The following is an 18,807-nucleotide window of genomic DNA, read 5'->3' on the forward strand; positions in this document are numbered from 1 at the left end:
CAAGTATGATTTCTAAGACAGAATGAAGCCTTGGCCACTTCTGCAAAGATGCTCAGGTATCTTACTGCTCCTGGGGAACATCTACATCCCGGATCCCCTGCAGGTTTCCCCAACATGACCTCTTCTCCAGTGACCCTCTGCCCACAGCAAATCTGCCACTAGTGAGGGAAGGAGGTCCAAGGTGGAGATGTGCTGAAGCAGTGACCAGAGCCCCCTCTCCATCTGGAGCAGAATGGAGAAGACAGAGGGAGGGAGGGAGGGAGGAGAGAAAAGGCCCTCACCCAGGCTAACATCCCTCTCTAGCTGCCATCTGGGGACAAAATGTCAGGGCAGGTGTTTGTAGGAGAAGCCACTCGGCAGCAGTAGCTAGGGCCCTTGGCAAGGGCTCTAAGCATACCTTTGAGTCTGAGCCTCTTGCAGAATTACCTGAAATGGCTTCTACCCTGTGTGATTTTCAAGTGAGTGTTTTGCTTTAGTTAGCCACAAGACAATTTCAGTTTAGGTGCAAACCCTTGACCCCATCTGTATTTTCTCCTGACCAGCAGTACAGCTGATGCACGATTCATTATTTACTCACAATATAGTCAATGGAAGAAGCACATCCTACACACCTGGGCTGTAGGGTTAGGCCCACAAACTGTGCCCTCACTTAAAACATATCAAGTGATAATGATGCTATGTTGATAACATGCAGGGACAGGACCCTCAAGTCAAGTCCAATGAAGTTAAAGGACTAATGTTGTGGATATGACAGTATTTCGGATCAGGTTTTCTGTTTCTTAGTTCTTTCTCAAGATTAAACAAACCTAAAGAAGATTATTGGACAATGCTAATAAATATGGGACAGAAAAGCATAACATCTCATTCCTTGTCATAAATGCCACCTGCTGTGCAGAACCTGGTGACAGTTCTTCTCACTGTTGACCTTTCTTCTCCAGGCTTATAGGGCATGTGCAAGCTTCCATAACTATCACTCTTTTGTAGCATCCTATGGGCTCCTGAGCACCCTCCTCTTGCCCTGTGTGCTTCAAATGCTTTTTCTGCTCGGCTATTAAATCTGCATAAGGACACAAAACCCCATTGTGGTTCCTTTGGAAAGAATTGTTCTGGCTGCAGTCCCCCTGTGGGACCCTATTGCCCATGGGGAACTGTCTGTTACTGAGGATATTTCCTTGAGGCTTCTGTCTTTGGTTCTCCTCCCATTCACATAATTCCCCTCCTTCCCTCACATCATCTGGATATCACTTTTGCAGTGTTTGCTCTTAAATGTGCTGAATGTGTTGGGTGTGTCTTTAGACTCTGATCTGCCATTTGACTGAGGAGATGTACTCACTTATACTGCTGTGCTAGTTATTGTGCTCCCACATAATCCACAGCAATGTTTAAATAGTGTGACTGCTGTAGCAGGTAGATATTGAGATGATCCAAAATGCCGTAGCTAAGAATGCCTCATTGAGTGAAGTTCACAATGGGACCTGATCTCTGCTGTGCAAGCCTCTGTCTGACTGGGATGTCACCAAGGATTATGGCTTCAAATGAGCAGCAGGTGAACTCTGAGTAAAAAAGATCACAGGCAACCTTCTGCTCTCAGTTACACTCCATTGACGTCAATGGGGTTGCCTGGGGTGAGCTCAGAGCAGAATTTAATTTCTCAGTTTTAATATGTATAGCCAAAGCCCCCCAAAATGACTTTCAGCATATAGTACAGGGTCTAAAAACTCCTCAGCTACTCATGCTGTAAAGTTCTTCTTCTTATCAGAGCAACAGGAAAAAGCTGTCTTGTCTGGAAAAAGAGGGTGGAGCTGTTTCGCATGTTTCGCATGCTGCCCACATTCAGTGAAAGGAAAGGGGATAGGATGCCCCTGGGACCTGTGTGCTGCACACCTCCTGCAGCCACTCATGGCAACCTGCCATCAGCTGGCAGGATGCAGCAGCTCCATTTCAAGTGTCCTGTTCCACTGCCAGACAAGCTATTGCATGAGTGCAGGTACTTCTGAAACTTGAGTGTTTCCTCGTATCACACTCCTATGTTGTAACACCTCTTGGATCCCAGCTGGCTGCAGAGAGATGCTGTGAATTTCACAGGTGTCATGGTGATGGAAGGAAAAGATGTTTACAGGCCTATGATTCTGTGTTCACTCAGGACAGTTGATTTCCACACTGTGTATGGGACCACAATCTTTCACTTGAAGCTAGCCATGCTAGAGGCTGTATGTTTGAAACCAAGCTGGTTGTTTGCTTTGGGCATGCCTATAAACTCCCACTGCTTGCCTTTTGCTCCTCTATAATCTAAAACAGCAATCAAGAACAGCAAATAATGACAGACAAAATCTGAAAATTGAAAATTTATTGATTTGACATATGAGATATCATATACATTTATTTAATTGTTATTTTCTTTGGTTTTAACTTTGATTCTTTTTAAGAGATGTTAACAATAATTAAAATAATACTCACAGGAGTTCTGATATGAAACAGGTTTTATTTTGTAATGACTATATTTTTGCAGTAACTGCCAATATTACTGTCAGATCAAGCTAAGGTTATATTTATTTCTTGGTGAGTGTGATATACTACAAGGTGCAGTATTCTGGGATCAAAATCAATGGGATAAATTAAGTCCCTAATGTATTCCTGTTGTGAAACACATCCTTATTTCTGCAAAAAAGGATCACTTAGGCAGATGCTCTCCTTCATATGGCTGTTGTGGCCTGGAGATCCACACTGGGTCCCTCCTTTCCCAGTTCCCTGAGCAGGGGCCAGTAAGAGCTCTGCTATAACATTATCTAAATGCAGGTCTTGTTTCTCACTTGCTGGGCTGTGACACCATGTGATGGAGAGCAGGTTTTGTGTGTCAACAGCCATCCTGGTCCCCAGATTGTACTCTTCCAATGGGAAGTACAGGTTGACAGACTGAAACCAGAAGCTGAGGAGCAAGGGTCATATATTTTTTGTGGCAACTCTCTTTGGGAAACAGGGCATCTCTGTCCCACTCCAGCTCAGTACCATGACAGCGTTATCCTCTGAAAGGAGAGGGTTATCAAGGGTGGGGTCTTTCCCTGTGCTATGGTGTGGGGCTGGATAACATTGGTAGCAACTGAAATAGAGGCAGATCTCCCAGCAGAGGAATTAGTTTTATATATTATGAAATAAAGGCATTCAGCTCACCCTCTGTGTTATATATAGCATGCACAGCTAGCTAGGTGCATGGCAAGGGTTATTTCTCTTTCTTTACATTGTTTACATTATTCCATCACACTAATTACATCTCATAACCCTACATAATTTTGCCCCACCACAAAACATAGTATGGCATCTTAGATTGTCCTTAGTCAGTATTGTCAGATCTTGTGAGCTGAAAAATTATAGAGAAGTTTATAGCAAGATGATACCAAGAAATTAATGCAAATTTTAGTTTTCCCAATTGCCACAAAGTCTCAAGAAAATAAAAGAGAATTATTTCAGATTGAGGCATCAGAGCTTAGTAAGGGTTGAAATATTAGAAGGAGACCAGAGATTGGTCCAGATGGCTGAGGGTAAAGGTCAAGCCAAGTGCGTCTGAAACCCTCAAATTTAAACACTGACTGGGGCTTTGGGAAGGGTCTGTGTTTCTTAAAGGACTTTAGAGAAAAGCCATTCTTTCATCTTGACAATTAAAAAATAAAAACACTAAACAAGGAAGTGTCAAGTGCAGGGTAAAGAACAGCAGCAGTACAGCTCAGTCCTTTACATATCACACTGAGTACAGCATTTGCTGTTCTGACACAAGCAACAGTACCTTACTGGCCACATTGTGTGTTGGAGGCTGCGTTGAATCCCTTGGAGCTGGTGGCTACATGAGCTGCTTCAACTCAGGATTACTGTAAAGAAGCAACTTGCACTGTGTAGTAAGAGAACTAAAATGATGTTTGTCTCCTCCCCTAATGCTGGCATGCATTGTCAAAGGTGCTTCTTCCATGTCAGACACCCAGGAGCTTGCGCTGCCTGTAGGTACTGCAGGCAAAGTGAGCAGGGAGGAATGGGAGGAGTGGTGTGACCATAACTGTATGACAATGTGACAATGATTCATTTCTGCATAGAAAGGCATATGTGCATCCCCCTGCCAAATGTTTTGTGAGGATGCCACTATCTAAGAGGCCAGCAGCTTTGAGGCAGGAAGCAGCAAGTGTGCATCAGGCACCAAGTTAGTGCATGCAGGGACATGTGCATGCCATCCATCTGAAGGGAAGACCGCACAGTACATCCTTTTCATCTCTCTGCTGGCTGGAAGAGGCTTGGAGCAGCTTGGGATTTGAAAACCACTTGTCTTCTGTGTCTGTACACATCTGCTATCTTGGCTGGTTAGGGCATGCTCATTTTCTGGCTTACCTTCAGCAATACACAAACAATCCAGGATGTTCTTTGAAAGTATTGATGATCACTTTCTCATACAAGTGGAGAGGCCAATGACAAAGGATGTGGTGTTGCACCTCATACCAAATACAAATATTTGAAAGGTTGTTGTGGCCAGGAGAGGTGCCTGAGAGCTGGAAGAAAGCAAACATCACCCAGTTAAAGGGCAAGAAGGAGGATCCATGGATCTCCAGGCCAGTCAGCCTCACCTCAAACTGAGGTCAGGCAAGTCAATCACTCCTCAGGCTGGGTTAGTGCTGACTTGCACTATTTTCAGTGTGAATCACCAGATACTTGGGTAATTAGGAACACTGCCAAAGCAATTTCATTAAGTCTCTCTGTAGGATGATTTTGTTCTTTGTCTGGACAGTTTCTGTTGGAAATACCTGTCCTAGCCTGTCTACTTGGATGAACATCTAGGACTACCTGGGGAGAAGACATCCAAGAGAGTGATGTGGGAGAAAAGGCAGTTTTCAAATAATTCAGTGGTCAAATTATGTCACATTAGCATGCAAACTGTCAGCAGAATATTTGGGAGAAGGAGGGAAGTGTACAGAGGTGTACAAAAAAAAAGATCCAGCATGGTTGTCTCCAGCAAACAGTTTCCACTTATCATAATGGTGAAATGTCAAGCAATTCATTGACTGCAAGTCAATTATCTCTTCTACCAACTCTAGCAAATTACTACTTTCTTTGTATTTATGCATTTATTTCACAATACAGTATTTGTCACTTCACGAACAGTTTGCAGTGGGAAAAAATGGTAGCTAGGTGAATGAAACACACCTTGTCTTGTGTACTGAACTTCATGAACTGGCATTTTTGGAGTGTTTGAAGTGCAGAGAGATAAGCAGAAATACATGGGATCAAAGCTTCTCCCACAACGTCTGAAAGCTGGGGATTGGACTTCTTCTCATTATTGTGTAGGCTGCTGGGACCTCATCTCAGCAGAAGCATGACTTGGGGCATGACTATAAGAAACAACAGATGTAAAAACAATTATCTGTAAACTGCATGCATCTCAGCTTTGTTAGGAAAAACCCTAATCACAACAACCAATAAGCAACAAACTCATAACCCCATGAGTAAAAATTAAAGACGCATTTTACTTTTATAAGGTGAGCTTGGAAAATACTTGGAATCAAAGAAGGCTTGGTGTCACCAACATTTGATTTTCACTGATTTCAGTGTGAAATCATAGAAACATCTTTCCATATACAGATGACCACGAGTTTCCCATATACATTGTATGTTAGCTGTGTGGCATGTGTAGCTGGAGCTTGTGTACCTTTGCCCATGTATTTACATTTACATCCTTTCTGTTTAGAGTAGTGGAGCTCATTATAATCCTTAGTAAAAATATATGCAGTAGAGGAAATGAGAGATTAGGAGTACTTTGGTAATCCCCAAAATGCAAAGGCATTGTTAGGGTTTAACAGATATTGCTGGCAGTGACATTTCTAAATGCTGCAATTGGCAAATAAAAGGGAAATATTAGTTTCTGCACTCATAGGGATGGTGGAGTTTCAAAGCCCTTATTACACATTCCAAACAGGAATCCAGCAATGCAAAGGTCTTTTGCCAAGTCCCTTCATGAACAGAATTTTACCCGAAAAATCCAAGTTGCATTTCTATGGAGCATTTTAATTGGATATGTCTGGACTTAAACTAAAAAGTACCTGTAACTTCAGCCATGAATCAGTATTTCTCTGTTCCCTGGTAGGATTATTCTTGTTCCATCATTGTCTTCTTGTTTTGCTTTTTTGTCATTGCTAGCTCCAGAATTTTTGGAATACCTTTAACATCTTCTGTGAGTGTTTCTGCCTTTATTCATCTTCAGAGGAATGCTTGTCTAGAGATCCTTGTTCTTAATCAATGATGGCAAGTTCCCAAAGTAACATTGCTATTATAAAGCCATGCCAAACTGCAGGGATTCACACATTCCCAGCACTGGTCAGTTTTACTCCATTTGCTGCTTAGAAGAAGCACTGCTGAGCCATGTACGTTCATTGCAGAAATGACTGTTTAGAAGTGGTTTAAGTCAAGATTTCAGTAAATAAAGGAAATTCCAGAGATCTCAAAGTACCTTTTACTGTGATGTGTTATGACTGCACATTTGCTTTCCTCAAACCATGTAGTTTAGCACAAAGCTCTTGTCCACTCTGCTGATAAAATGACAAAAAGTATGTGGAGTCATGTTCCAAGAGGATTATCATCAATTAGGTTCTTCCCAGACTGATTATTCATCTTTTTCCCTGTTCATGCAGATATTGCCCCTGCATTAGCCTTTCCACAGTGGTAAGCCTCTTTACTCTTCATATAAATATTTATGTTGGAAAAACAGGCAGTACAAATGACTTGACATTTTTGGAAAATATAATGTAGGCCTTTGTGGTAGGATGGGGCAAGAAAAAAATGAGTCAGAAGATCTTGATCCTGATGTTTCTTTAAGTCTTCCTAGAAAATGAGCATTTGTCTGTCTTTCATCTTAGGCAGAGACCTCGTGGTTAACAAGATATTTCTGGAGATTAAACCCCACTGTCATATTTCCCTACAGAAAGGCACTTTTAGTCACCAATGTCAACCTCTTCTGCTCCAGCAAATGCATCTGTTAAGAAAAGAAATACTATCAGCAGGGCAACAGGTGGCATATTACAGCCAATCTTGAAAGGTTATAATAAGAGGGAGTGTGAGCGAGAGGAGAAAAACTGGAAAAGAGGGTGACTAAGATGAAGGAAAAGGCAGTGGCAAGCATTTTTTCCTGCTATTGCACTTACAGTGTTCTGGAATAAAAGTCTGATGACTTTGCAACACTGGGGTAGGGTACTGCCCTGGAAATGCATTGCCCATTGTACTGTTCTCTGTTTGCTTAGAAGGAATTCAGAAGGGATTTGCTTTCTCTTGTTTCATGAGCCCCACGCTTTCACACTGACCAAAGTGGATACACACCAGCTGGCCACGTCCGTCACCACCACTGGGTGGGAGAATTCCTGATTATACTTAGATCCCTCAGAGCCCACTCTGTCACTTGCTGAGAAGCTCTGCTTGAACACTGCTTCCGAAATGCAGCCGGCTGGGAAGTCTGCACGCCTTGCCTGAAGGAGCTGGATGCCTTCTGGATCAAACATGAATGACCTGCTGAAGGTGCCCCTGGTGCACGTCCTCACCCTGGCAGCCCTCAGCTTGGCTGAGACACTTCTGAAAGGTTTGCTTTTTCCCTGCTCTTCTTCTGCCATTTGCTGAAGGAGGTTTTGCAAAGGGGAAGGTGTCCCTGCTAACAGTGGGGAGGGTGGTGCTGTAGCGTTCCCAAAAAAGACAAAAATGGTCTGCTTTCAATGGTCACTGCTCTGCTTTTAGAAGGATAGCAGAGAAAATATTCTCATATTTGTGTTTGGAATTTAATTCTTTGTCTGTGAAGAGCAAATAGTCCATTGTAATAGGCAGGGGAGACCTTTGGGTTCAGCTTGGGTGGGATGTAAATTTCTCCTGTGAAAGGAAGCTCAGAAGTGTTAATGGCTGGTAGCACCAGCTGCTGCAGAGCACAAGATCTGTTGTGTTCAGCACATCTATGTAGGTTTTTAAGTATATAAAGCTTCAAAAGAAATAAATATCTATGATGTCTTTACAAAGAATACGTATATATGTACAAATATGCACTGTTTGTTATAGCATATAACACAGAAGTTATCATACCTTCTTCCTGTCTTGTGCACACACATGCATATGGGCATATGCTCACATACTTTTAGCTGACAAAAGAATTGGTAAAAAAATCTGTTTAGAGAAGTCTTTGAGGTACAAAATGCAACTGTAGTACCATTCTGGATGTACTGTTTGGTAAAGCTGTGGACAACAATTTTTTCTGAACGTTGATTCAGATTTACAATTCAAAGCTTTTGAAATTCAACGCTTACTAGAGACTTCGCAGCTTCAGGAAAACAAAATGAAATCTTAAGGGGAATGCCAGTATTCACATGTTAGGCCAACATTGCTGCTCTTGTAGGGCTATGCTTTTACAATTGTTAGTCAGGTTATTACCAAAATAAAAAAAAGAGAACTAATGTGTCGTCTTTATAAAAATGTTTTGAAATAAAAATATTGGTATATTTGTAAGGCGCTGAAGTAAGTTTGGGAACTTAATGTTTGTGAATATTGTGGTAAGATAAGTAGTAGTGGAGAGACAAGAAAAACAAAGAGGACAGGGATAGATTTTTTTTCTGTGTCGCAGTGTAATGAAGAGATACATTGCCTTTTCTAGGACATCACAGCTGAGCTGTTTTTTACCATATGAACTGCAGTTTCTTCAGGTGTCTGAAGTGTTGGAGAGGGACTGGTTCTGTTTTCTGTATTGTTTTGTTTGCCTGTTTGGTCTGGTTTCGAAAGTGTGAATCCAAATCCAAAGCCAACACATTTGGAAGCTCCTGGTGAGCTGGGGACAGAAGGCGATTTGGCTTTCTCATGGTCCTGTGACCAGCTTGGGTCATTTTTCTATCTCGGGAAACTACAGCTGACATCCAGAAAAATGGCACCTGTGTGGTTTTACACATATATAGATTAATTTATTTTCAATTTATTTAAAGCCACAAGGATACCTTAAAAATATGAGAAAGGCCCAGTATATGCACATGGAAAGGCCTGGCTCCATTTCTGTGTGATGGTAGATATGTCCGTACATTGTTCAAATTTTATTTTCCTATGTTAAAATATGGTAATGCACACATCATGAGTTTAGAGAGCTTTCTGAAGAAAACACGGACTAGCAACAGCATCCAAGCTGTTTGAATAGCTTTTAGATGTAAGTACCATCTCAGCCATTTCGGAACTCTGTTGCCGTCTCACAAAATGACGGCAAGTCCCACTGCTCACTGTCCTTGCTTGGGTTAAATATCACAAAGGTGAAAAGAGCATAAAAGAAAGTTATACATCCCTGTTGCTGTCATGGTTGCTCTCTGAGGCTGTAGAATTGGGAAGGCAGTTTTAAAATGATTTCTTTTTCTATTACTGTAGTGCTGTCGGTTTGGACACTATTTTCTTAGAAGCACGTGGCTTCATTCTGCCCAAAAATCTGTATTTTGGCTTTCGAAAGGGACCAGGTCAGACCATGTCTATGCAATATTCTATCATCTATTGAATAAAAGACACACTTGAAAGTATGTAACTGTTTCTAGAGAATTTATTTATATAGAAACCTGACAGGTCTTATTTGCCCAAAGAACAAAATACTGTCATTATGCATACCAGCGCTTGGCACAAATGTAACTTTATAACTTGTGGGAGTGGCTTTGTTTACCGTTACAACAGTTATAAAACTGGTTGTTTTGAATTATTATTACTGTAAAAATTTACATTTCTTAGGGTTAGAAAAGCATCCATCCAGAGATTGAGGAATGTGGACAACAGCAACAAAACTGTACTATATAAAATTAGATTGCAAAACTCTGGGGTTAATGCCATTAAACCCCAATAAACTTTGCCACAAAATAGCAATGTTTCATTTAAAGCAGACAGGATAACCATTGGTGGGGGTTATTTTCCTAAGACATCCTTCAGTAGGAAAATGAAGACTTTATAGAAGTCTTCCATTTGGTTTCACTGGTGTGGGATTCATCTGGGGAACAATACAGATGATTATATCTGTTTAATATGACCCAAAATGACTGAATAAATAGTCATGCATCATCACCGAAAGTGATGCATGATACAATTTGAAGCAGTGATCTTAAACAATGAACTCGTCACAGACTTGTTCTAATTGAAGTTTCATCCATATGACCTTTTAGAGCTATCTGAGATGTTGTTTTGAGATTTACATAAGTATAGTTGTTATTGTTAATCAATGATACGATCCAAAGTCATACAGTCGAGAAATATTATTGAGGCAGATTCATTCTAATCAAGTGTCAAAAGCGTTTAGTTTTACATAAACTTGACAGTGGAAGCTGATCATTTCTTCCTCTAGCTTCATTCCAGCAGAACTCCAAAAACATTCTAATTTTGACTTCCATGTAAATTGAAAAAGGATGAAGATATTGACTTTCTATTATTCTCAGTCTCTTAAATCTGAATGTCTTCTCTTTTGCCCATTCCTTAAGGAGGGAACGGTAAAATGGATATTGTTTATTTTTTGCCTGAATTTGAATCTCTTTGTACTATGGAGGGCCAGTAGATACACAGCAGTTGGAATTCTCTGTGAAAAAATAATGGGCCAGAAACTGCTATGCTCAGTGAGGAACAGGAAGACTCCTGAATCCATGATGTATTTTCAAGGTAGTGTTTCAGGAATATAGAAAAAACTAGTTTATCTCAACACAGTTGTCAGTGAAATCCAGTCCAACCAATATGGATGCATGTCTCTTGCAGCCATTGGTCAAGACATTCAAGTGTTTTTGAAGGCAGTGGCTGCAATGAATAACATGAGCAGGGAATAACATGAGCAGGGAAAGTGAGTGGCTAGGCTTATGCTTTGATCCCTTCCAGCTGTGCTTCAAGTCTTTCACCAGAGCGATGGCAAATGTTTCTAAAGATACATTCAACTAATGTATGACTACAGATTTATGATAATAAACATTAGACATAGCTATCAAGCTTCTAACCCTCATGCTTCTTGGTTAGAAAATGTGAGAAAATGAGAATGGGTCGTAGACATGACACAAATCTAAATGACCTGAATGGTCTTTGTGAGCCTAGCTTAGAAAAATATAGTGCTGTATAATTGGATTGGTGTTTGTATATAACAGGTTTTTTTTGTTGCTATTTTTTTTTCTTTAAAGATAAATAGTTGAGTGAATAAATCCTGTAATATTGACAAAAAAGCGCACATCTCCTGCACTAATAAGGAGGCACTCTTCCCACTCCAGGGGCAGGTCAGCTTGGCTTCAATTTTTGTGCTGCTCCTTGCACTTCCAGCCTATGCCACGCCACCCTTATGGCAGAGGGACATCCTCACCTCTGTCCTTGCAGTATGCTCCCCTGTTGTTGTGAGTCTTGAGGAAGAGGTGAGTCAGAAACACAGAATGCACTGAGCTTGTGGGAGCTTGGTTTGCTCTGTTTTGCATCTTATGTTAAGACCTCTAGGGAAAATGCCATTGAGTGACCCTGCAGGGACATGGCTCCCTCCACCAAAGGTGTTTGGTAGGCTATGTAACACTCTCCGGTAGGCACCAGAAGATGCTCTCATTTTCTCTTCTTCACACAGCTCCCTTGATCAGCACTCCTCTGGAAACAGTGGATGCCCTGGTAGAAGATGTTGCCAAGTTTGTCTGTGTAGTGGAGTCATATCCTGAGCCAGAGATTACATGGACACGCAACAGCATTCCCATCAGGTAGGGAGCAGCCCCAGCCCTCACCAGCACCTTCTGCCAAAATTGACAGTGCTTCTTTTCATGATACAGGAGATATCTGGAAATAAAAAAATTGTTCTGTGGCAAGAGAGAGAATGAGTGGCTGTAATTATCTAGGGTTCTGTATTTCTGAGGGAATGGTAAGAGCACTTGTCATTGCTCTTGCACCTTCACACATTTGAGTTTGCAGAGAGTTGGTTTCTGCTGTAAGGAGTTTTCTCTCCAGCTTCAGACAATTCAATGTGCTTTCTTCCTCAGTTCATCCATTTATGAAGGAGGAAAATGCTGTATAATATTTAAAAGGAGCTTAGCAGGGTTTGTTGTCTGTCTCAATGTTCTTGGAATCTTTGCATGAGAGGGGTTGCGCTGTGCCATTCTTTGCTTCTAGTTCTGGATCTGGAAATTGTCTTCTCATTGTTTTGCACCATCAGACGTTAACAACCAGGCGTCAAGATGTCAACAAAGAAGACAGCCTTCTGGAAGTGTGGAAACGTGTTGTGGAAGTCGCTACCATTGTTTTTTGCTCTTTTGCTGTAGACAGGTTTCTACAAAGTAACTGTACTCGATCTTCTAGCTCTCAAATCACATTACATCTGCCACATGGCTTCACATCAGTTTCTCATTCTAAACGGCTGTAAGTGACTTACTCTGTGAGGGAAAATGCAGCACAACATAACTTTGTGTAACATAGTCAATACCTAGCCTCCACAGGAGATGTGCATGTTGGGCAGATGGTCATCTGAAGTATGGTTCTCACTGTTGTGGTTAAACATCTAAAAAGGTTTTGAACCACTGGCATAGGAGGTTCAAATAAGTCCGCAGCAGAAGGAGGTCTCACTGCTTGGAAAACTGCTTTAGAGTAGGACAAAGCAGAAAGTTACAAATATTAATATAGGCCTTCAGATTTTTTTTTTTTCATTGTTGGCCATCTCAGCAAAATTTGGCCCTAATCTTCTGATCCTGACTTTGTTCCAGCATGAAGTTCTGAACTTCCATGGATGTTATTTCCAAATCACGTCACCTTTCTCCTAATTCCTTCCCCATCGGTGACATCATGATTGAAAATCAAAGCAGGGAGAGAAAGCCATCCATGAAGGACTATGTCTTTCTCTTTCCATGTCTTTAAGATTATAATTTTTCCCTGTGTTCTAAGGTAGTTTGAAATGTAGATCATTTATCAACCTCAATCCCCTCTTCCAGAGGCCAAACACATCATTCTTAAAGCCATTCCACTCTGTCTCTGAGACACAGTGCTTTGACCAAAATGGAAAATACAGATAAAATCATCTCTTCTGGTAAGGCCATAGAGCTCAGGTGCTTCATTTGTTTACAGGGACTTCTGAAGCAGCATTAGTAACAGCAAGTGTTTCGTTTCACAAGGCATTAATATTCAGTACTGCTGGATACAAAAGCTCAGACCAAAGACAGAGGAAAACAAATATGAATATATTTGTTGCTTTCTAAAAACTCAGATGAAAGTATTTGTACACTGGAAAGCATCAGATCAGAAGACACTTTTTTCTGAAAAAACCCTCTCTAAATGTATTTCTGTGCCCCTGTGTGTGTGTGTGTGTGTATGTGTGTATCAAACTCCAAAGGGTCTAGTAATTGAAAGCAATTAATATCAGTTATTTCATTTCCAAAATTTTCTTCTCCTGCCAAGGTTCCAGCATCCTGGACAGACAGCAAGATTAACCTGCAAAACAAAACAGTATGTAAACTTTGAACTTCAATGAGAATAGAGCCAGTGCAGAGAATAGTCAGCACTAGTCTTCTGGATGTGCCTTTCCTTTTGACATCAAAACTTGTGCAAGTAAACCAGCATGTGCCCTGTGCTGAGTGAAATGGTTACCTGGCCTGTCGTCCAGAACAGGGCTGCCCACAATGAGCCTTCCTTAGGACAAGAAGGGGACAGAAACAGCATGTCTTTTACACTGTGGATAACTTCATGGCACTCTTTCTTCCCAAGTTGGAAAAGAGGAGGGAGATGTAATACTGAGTGGTGAAATGCTGTTGAAAGGAAATAATCTCTAAGCCATCATAATGGTACATTCAGATTAGTTAATGACTACTGTACAATTTTTAACAGTAAATGACAAAACTTGACATATGTAGTGGTCAGATACTTGTGATTGCTTGGGATAAAATCCTCAGGTCCCAACACTTTTTCCACTGTTCATAAAATCAAAGTCCAATTGCATGAAGGTGCTTCCTGAAAGCATCAACAAAGATGTGAAAATAGACACTACAAATAGTTAATTTCTTTGTGTTTTATTTATAGTATTTCTTTATTTTTATCATAGCTTTGCAATGAAGATCAATACCTCAGCTCTCTGATTTCTCATCAGCTTTTTTTCTGATTTCCTTGGCTCTCCCACTTGACTCCACATATCCCCCCTACTCACATACCACACTTCTCTTGTCATGCTCACATATGAAATTGGTCTTTGGCCCACATACTTTGTTACAATATCCCGTATTTTTGTTGATCCAGCTTCAGGGCTTTCTGCAGTTCTCTGAAATATCTGGGTTAAAGCCTGCTGTCATTAAACCATAGCTATCCTTGAATCCTCTAGCTTGCAGATGGCTTCAGCACATTTCTTTGCTTGTTTGTTTGTTTGGTGTTTTTTTTGCAAAACAAATAGACAAAACTACTCCAGGATGTAGACACAAAAGTTCATGGTCTTTGGTTTACCTTAAAAATATTTCCATAACTTTATCGGTTTAATAAAAAAAAACCCATTTTTTGCTTTGTTTTGTTTTGTTTTTCCTGAAGAAGGTTTCTTTAAACAATTTCAACTAGGTCTAGTTCCTATGTGAGCATCTTTCTCTTACATTGAACAATGATACCTAAACCAGGACCTGGCTGGAACTGATTATTTGTGCTCATGCCTGTCCTTGGCCAGTAAAAACCCCAAACATGAGCCTACTGATTTTACCAATGTCTGTGGGGTGGAAGAATTGCCACTACACTAGTGACAGTCTGGAACTGTATGGTCTAGTGAAAACCTGAATCCTAATTCAGAACTCAACATTTTCAGTGCCTTCCCTTCTGCTTGTGGGTTGAAAATCAGAGGTAGAACTTATTGCCATTTGTAGTGGCATCAGCAGCCTGCATATTCAAATGCAATTCCCTTTCTCTGTCCCTGGCTGTCCCTGACAATCCATGCTCTGCCCTGCAGGCTGTTTGACACACGGTACAGCATCCAGAGGAATGGGCAGCTGCTGACCATCCTGAGCGTGGAGGACAGTGATGATGGGGTGTACTGCTGCACAGCAGATAATGGAGTTGGTGCAGCTGCACAGAGCTGTGGGGCTCTCCAGGTGAAAATGCGTAAGTGGAAATGCAATTTCTTCCTGATGCCATGTGAGTGTTTAATCAAAAGCCTGAGCAGACTCCCATCTATGGCACCTGGGGATCCATGTTCAGGGCAAACCCATTCTTGGTTCTTGGGAAGATGGGTGCAGTTCTTTCAGTCAGAGACATGGCATATGGGATCATAACTTAATGCAGTTGTGATTATTTACTTTGAATAACACACATTTGTTCTAAGATCAGAAGAAAAAATGGATGCTTTGAAGAATGCCCTTTGTGCAAAAATCTGTAAAAGAATTTGATAGATTAGTCCTCTGTGGCAATACTGCATAAGTCCCTGGTGAATTTTAATTGTAAAATTTCACTATACAGATTTCTTCCTGAGGATGGCAAAATCAACTAAATTATATTCAGATGCTCTGAATAGCAGTATTGAATGTTCTGGAACACCGTGTTGTAAATCTCATCATTCCACATGGACGGCAAAAGATTTGCTCTTGCAGAGAGCTACATACGTGCCAAACTCAGCAAAGCTGGACTCACATGGCTAGAGTTATTTACACAAGCACTTTAAAAAGCAGAGGAGGTATATTCTGGCTAAAGCATCTGTTTGTAGGAAAGGATTTGTCTGTGCTAATGAGATGACCCTCAGGGTCCGGTAATACTGGAACTCTACATCATCCTAGTCACTTGCAGGTGGTGGCCAGGAGATGCTCTCTGAAAGTCGTTTTTCTGCTGGTTCATTATCATGCAAGGGCCTCAAAATGTCAGATCTCCCAAAATACTAATATAATAATCCTTTATACTCTCAGCTCAGACTAAGGCAGACTGTGTTCTTTCAGTAAAATGAATTTAAATTTATCCCTGATTAACTTTAAGGGAGTTTGATTGTGTTTTCTTTAAGGCTTGATTGTCCTTTTCACTAGCATAGTTATAAATCCTTCAGTTAAGGATATTAATTGCATTTACACACCCTTCTTGTTGAGCTAGAGGCAAGCCTGAGTTAAAACTCTTTCAAAATCAATTCAATTCAGATCTGAGCTTTGAGACAAGACATTGTTTACACAGTGAAAAATGTCAGAACCTGGAATGCTAACATTCTTCAATACTGGAAATACTCTTATCTGAATTTGGATTTTAGCCCAGGCCCTAATTCAAATGACTGTCAAACTCCGCTCAGGAAAACAAATAACCCATGCAAGTTAGCTGCTTTTGCAGCTTTTTTAACTGAATGCTGTGCTGAAGAAAGTTCTTTCTTACCAAATAACTTCAAAACCAAGAAAGAATGCTTTATCTTTCAGCAACATACAGCATAAAGTAGCAGATTTGTGCATGTAATTTCTGAATTTGTCTTGTTCTATTATCTTGTAGCTTCATCCCAAGTTTAATTTTTGGCTTTAAAAATTTTAGGACCCAAAATAACCCGTCCACCTGTAAATGTGGAAATAATAGAAGGATTAAAGGCTGTTCTTCCATGCACTACAATGGGGAATCCAAAACCTTCTGTTTCATGGGTCAAAGGAGAAACAGTTGTAAAGGTGAGTATGAATGGTTTTCAGTAATACTAATTATTTGCTAAAGGTACCGTGTTAAATATTAGCATTAGTTATAGTATTTGTAAATTCTAGTAGCTAGAAAGGAAGCATTTGGAAAATACAGGGCTCATCTCATAAATATCTTCATTTGCAATGATTCTACATATGAACCAAATGTTCTCTGTGTATCTATATTTTATGTGATATATGCTTGTCACTGCTAAGTATGGACAACTCTTGAGGAAAGCACTTGTGAGTGTTCTCTTAAATAGGAGCTCTTTCAAGCTATAATTCACTGATTTGCAAAAATAGCAATGGGTGAATGTGTCATGTCATGAGCAGGAAGACCTGGCCCCAAATCCTTGAGTTGTAGGACATGGGTGGTGTTCATGCATGTAAGCCCAAACTTTGTAAACAGATTTTTGATGCTGTTTGTGTGCAGCCTGCATATAGAGTCCTCACCTCAATGGCTCCTTCCTCTGGCAGGAGACTGCTCGCATTGCTGTCCTCGATTCTGGGAATTTAAGGATACACAATGTTCAGAGAGAAGATGCAGGACAGTATCGTTGTGTAGCCAAGAACAGTTTGGGCACAGCCTATTCGAAACCTGCAAATGTGGTAGTGGAAGGTGAGTGACTTTTGAACCAGTCTCAAGCTCTATGTGCCAGCCTCTCATGCATACTCTGTTAACTTGAATTAACCTGAAGTATTGTGTTGATGTTGTCAAAACCACCCTAGAGGGTGATAAAAAAATAGAGAGAAGAAGAAGGAGGAGGAGGAGGAGGAGGAGGAGGAGGACGGGAAGGGGAAATGAAAGGGGAGGGGAGGGAGGAGAGGAGAGGAGAGGAGAGGAGAGGAGAGGAGAGGAGAGGAGAGGAGAGGAGAGGAGAGGAGAGGAGAGGAGAGGAGAGGAGAGGAGAGGAGAGGAGAGGAGAGGAGAGGAGAGGAGAGGAGAGGAGAGGAGAGGAGAGGAGAGGAGAGGAGAGGAGAGGAGAGGAGAGGAGAGGAGAGGAGAGGAGAGGAGAGGAGAGGAGAGGAGAGCTTTTGCCTTTGTGGACTTGAACATTTTCTGCCCATTAAATGAACACTACATTGGTTTTCCAGTTTCTGGTCCTTATGTACCCTGTGTCCGGTTCTTCTGTACAGAAGGTATTTGCTTTGTGGTGTAACCACCACCAGTTTCAGAGTGCTGAGAACAGTAGACAGGGTTACCCAAATGTTGACAACAAGGCATTCTATCTTCCTGAATTGTATAAGAGAATTCGGTTTGGGCAAGGGCTTGTGGAGTGAGTGGGGGAATGACTGATTTAGTAGACAAACAAATTTTTATTTTTGATTCAGGATGACTGTAATGCAGAAAGTAGAGAGGGTCTTCATTTTCTTAGTAAGCTTCAAAATACTATTGTAGGTTACATTTGACCTGGAGCTATCAGAGGTTACTTAGCGTGCAATCCCATTTCTAAGAATAACGTAGACTTCCTTCTGGGAGCAGTATCAGATGTATTAGATCCACCTACACATTGCTGTAGGTCTGCTGTTTTCTTAAAAAAAGCATGAATTTTTCAGGGTTTTTTTGTCCCTTTTTAATATTTATACATACAGACCTTGTATACTAGAAATTCCTTAAATAGCTTTAAACCAGGAAGGTAGCTATTCTTAACCTAGATTCAGAACTGTACTTCTCCCAGGCTAAAAGCAGTGAAGCAAGCTGAAAACAGTTGGATCTTGATGTGAATAGCTTGAATCCTGGGTTTTAGTTTGGCCCCTGTCACTGAGACAATGGGCAAAGGCTTGTCAAGAGTTAAACTGTGAACGGCAGATTGATGCTATGAACACAAATGCTGAAGGGACTCTGTCACTGCAATTCTTTGCTCAGATCTGCCAAAGCCAGTTAGGGAATCTAAAAACAAGCTGGAATTGTACCAAAAATCCAGCCTGCTAAGGTTGATGGTTTTTTTCCATCTCCAGAATTATGCAGTGGCCTGTTAATTCAAGGACTGGCAAAATAAATCACAAATACCCTACTTGGGGTGTGTATGTGTGCTCTTTTTAAAAGGAAGAAGATTAGTTCCTAATTGATCAGTGGCAGGTCAATGCTCCCTCACAAATCGTCCCCTCATTTTCCATTCATGTGTTAGGTGAACAAATAAATGCTCTTCTTCAGGCTCACCTTGGTTTCTCTAGTAGGACACCTGTATAATATACCTAATTTCAGGTGGCCACC

General features: G+C 41.0%; 1 protein-coding gene across 4 annotated transcripts in view; it reads left to right on the forward strand.

Annotated features, from left to right (window-relative positions):
- The first annotated feature begins 7,500 nt into the window (after nt 1-7,500).
- The window catches only part of MUSK (muscle associated receptor tyrosine kinase), a 59,361-nt gene continuing 48,054 nt past the window's right edge, over nt 7,501-18,807 (forward strand). For 3 of the 4 annotated variants that reach the window (XM_077171865.1, XM_077171867.1, XM_077171866.1), the window contains exons 1-5: nt 7,501-7,597; nt 11,588-11,714; nt 14,915-15,066; nt 16,459-16,586; nt 17,070-17,211. In XM_077171865.1, the coding sequence (XP_077027980.1) occupies nt 7,501-7,597; nt 11,588-11,714; nt 14,915-15,066; nt 16,459-16,586; nt 17,070-17,211 (646 nt within the window). The remainder of the gene's footprint in view (nt 7,598-11,587; nt 11,715-14,914; nt 15,067-16,458; nt 16,587-17,069; nt 17,212-18,807) is intronic. The other variant, XM_077171868.1, reaches the window with a different exon arrangement.

This window comes from Agelaius phoeniceus, chromosome Z (genome assembly GCF_051311805.1).
Source record: "Agelaius phoeniceus isolate bAgePho1 chromosome Z, bAgePho1.hap1, whole genome shotgun sequence".
NCBI lineage: Eukaryota > Metazoa > Chordata > Aves > Passeriformes > Icteridae > Agelaius > Agelaius phoeniceus.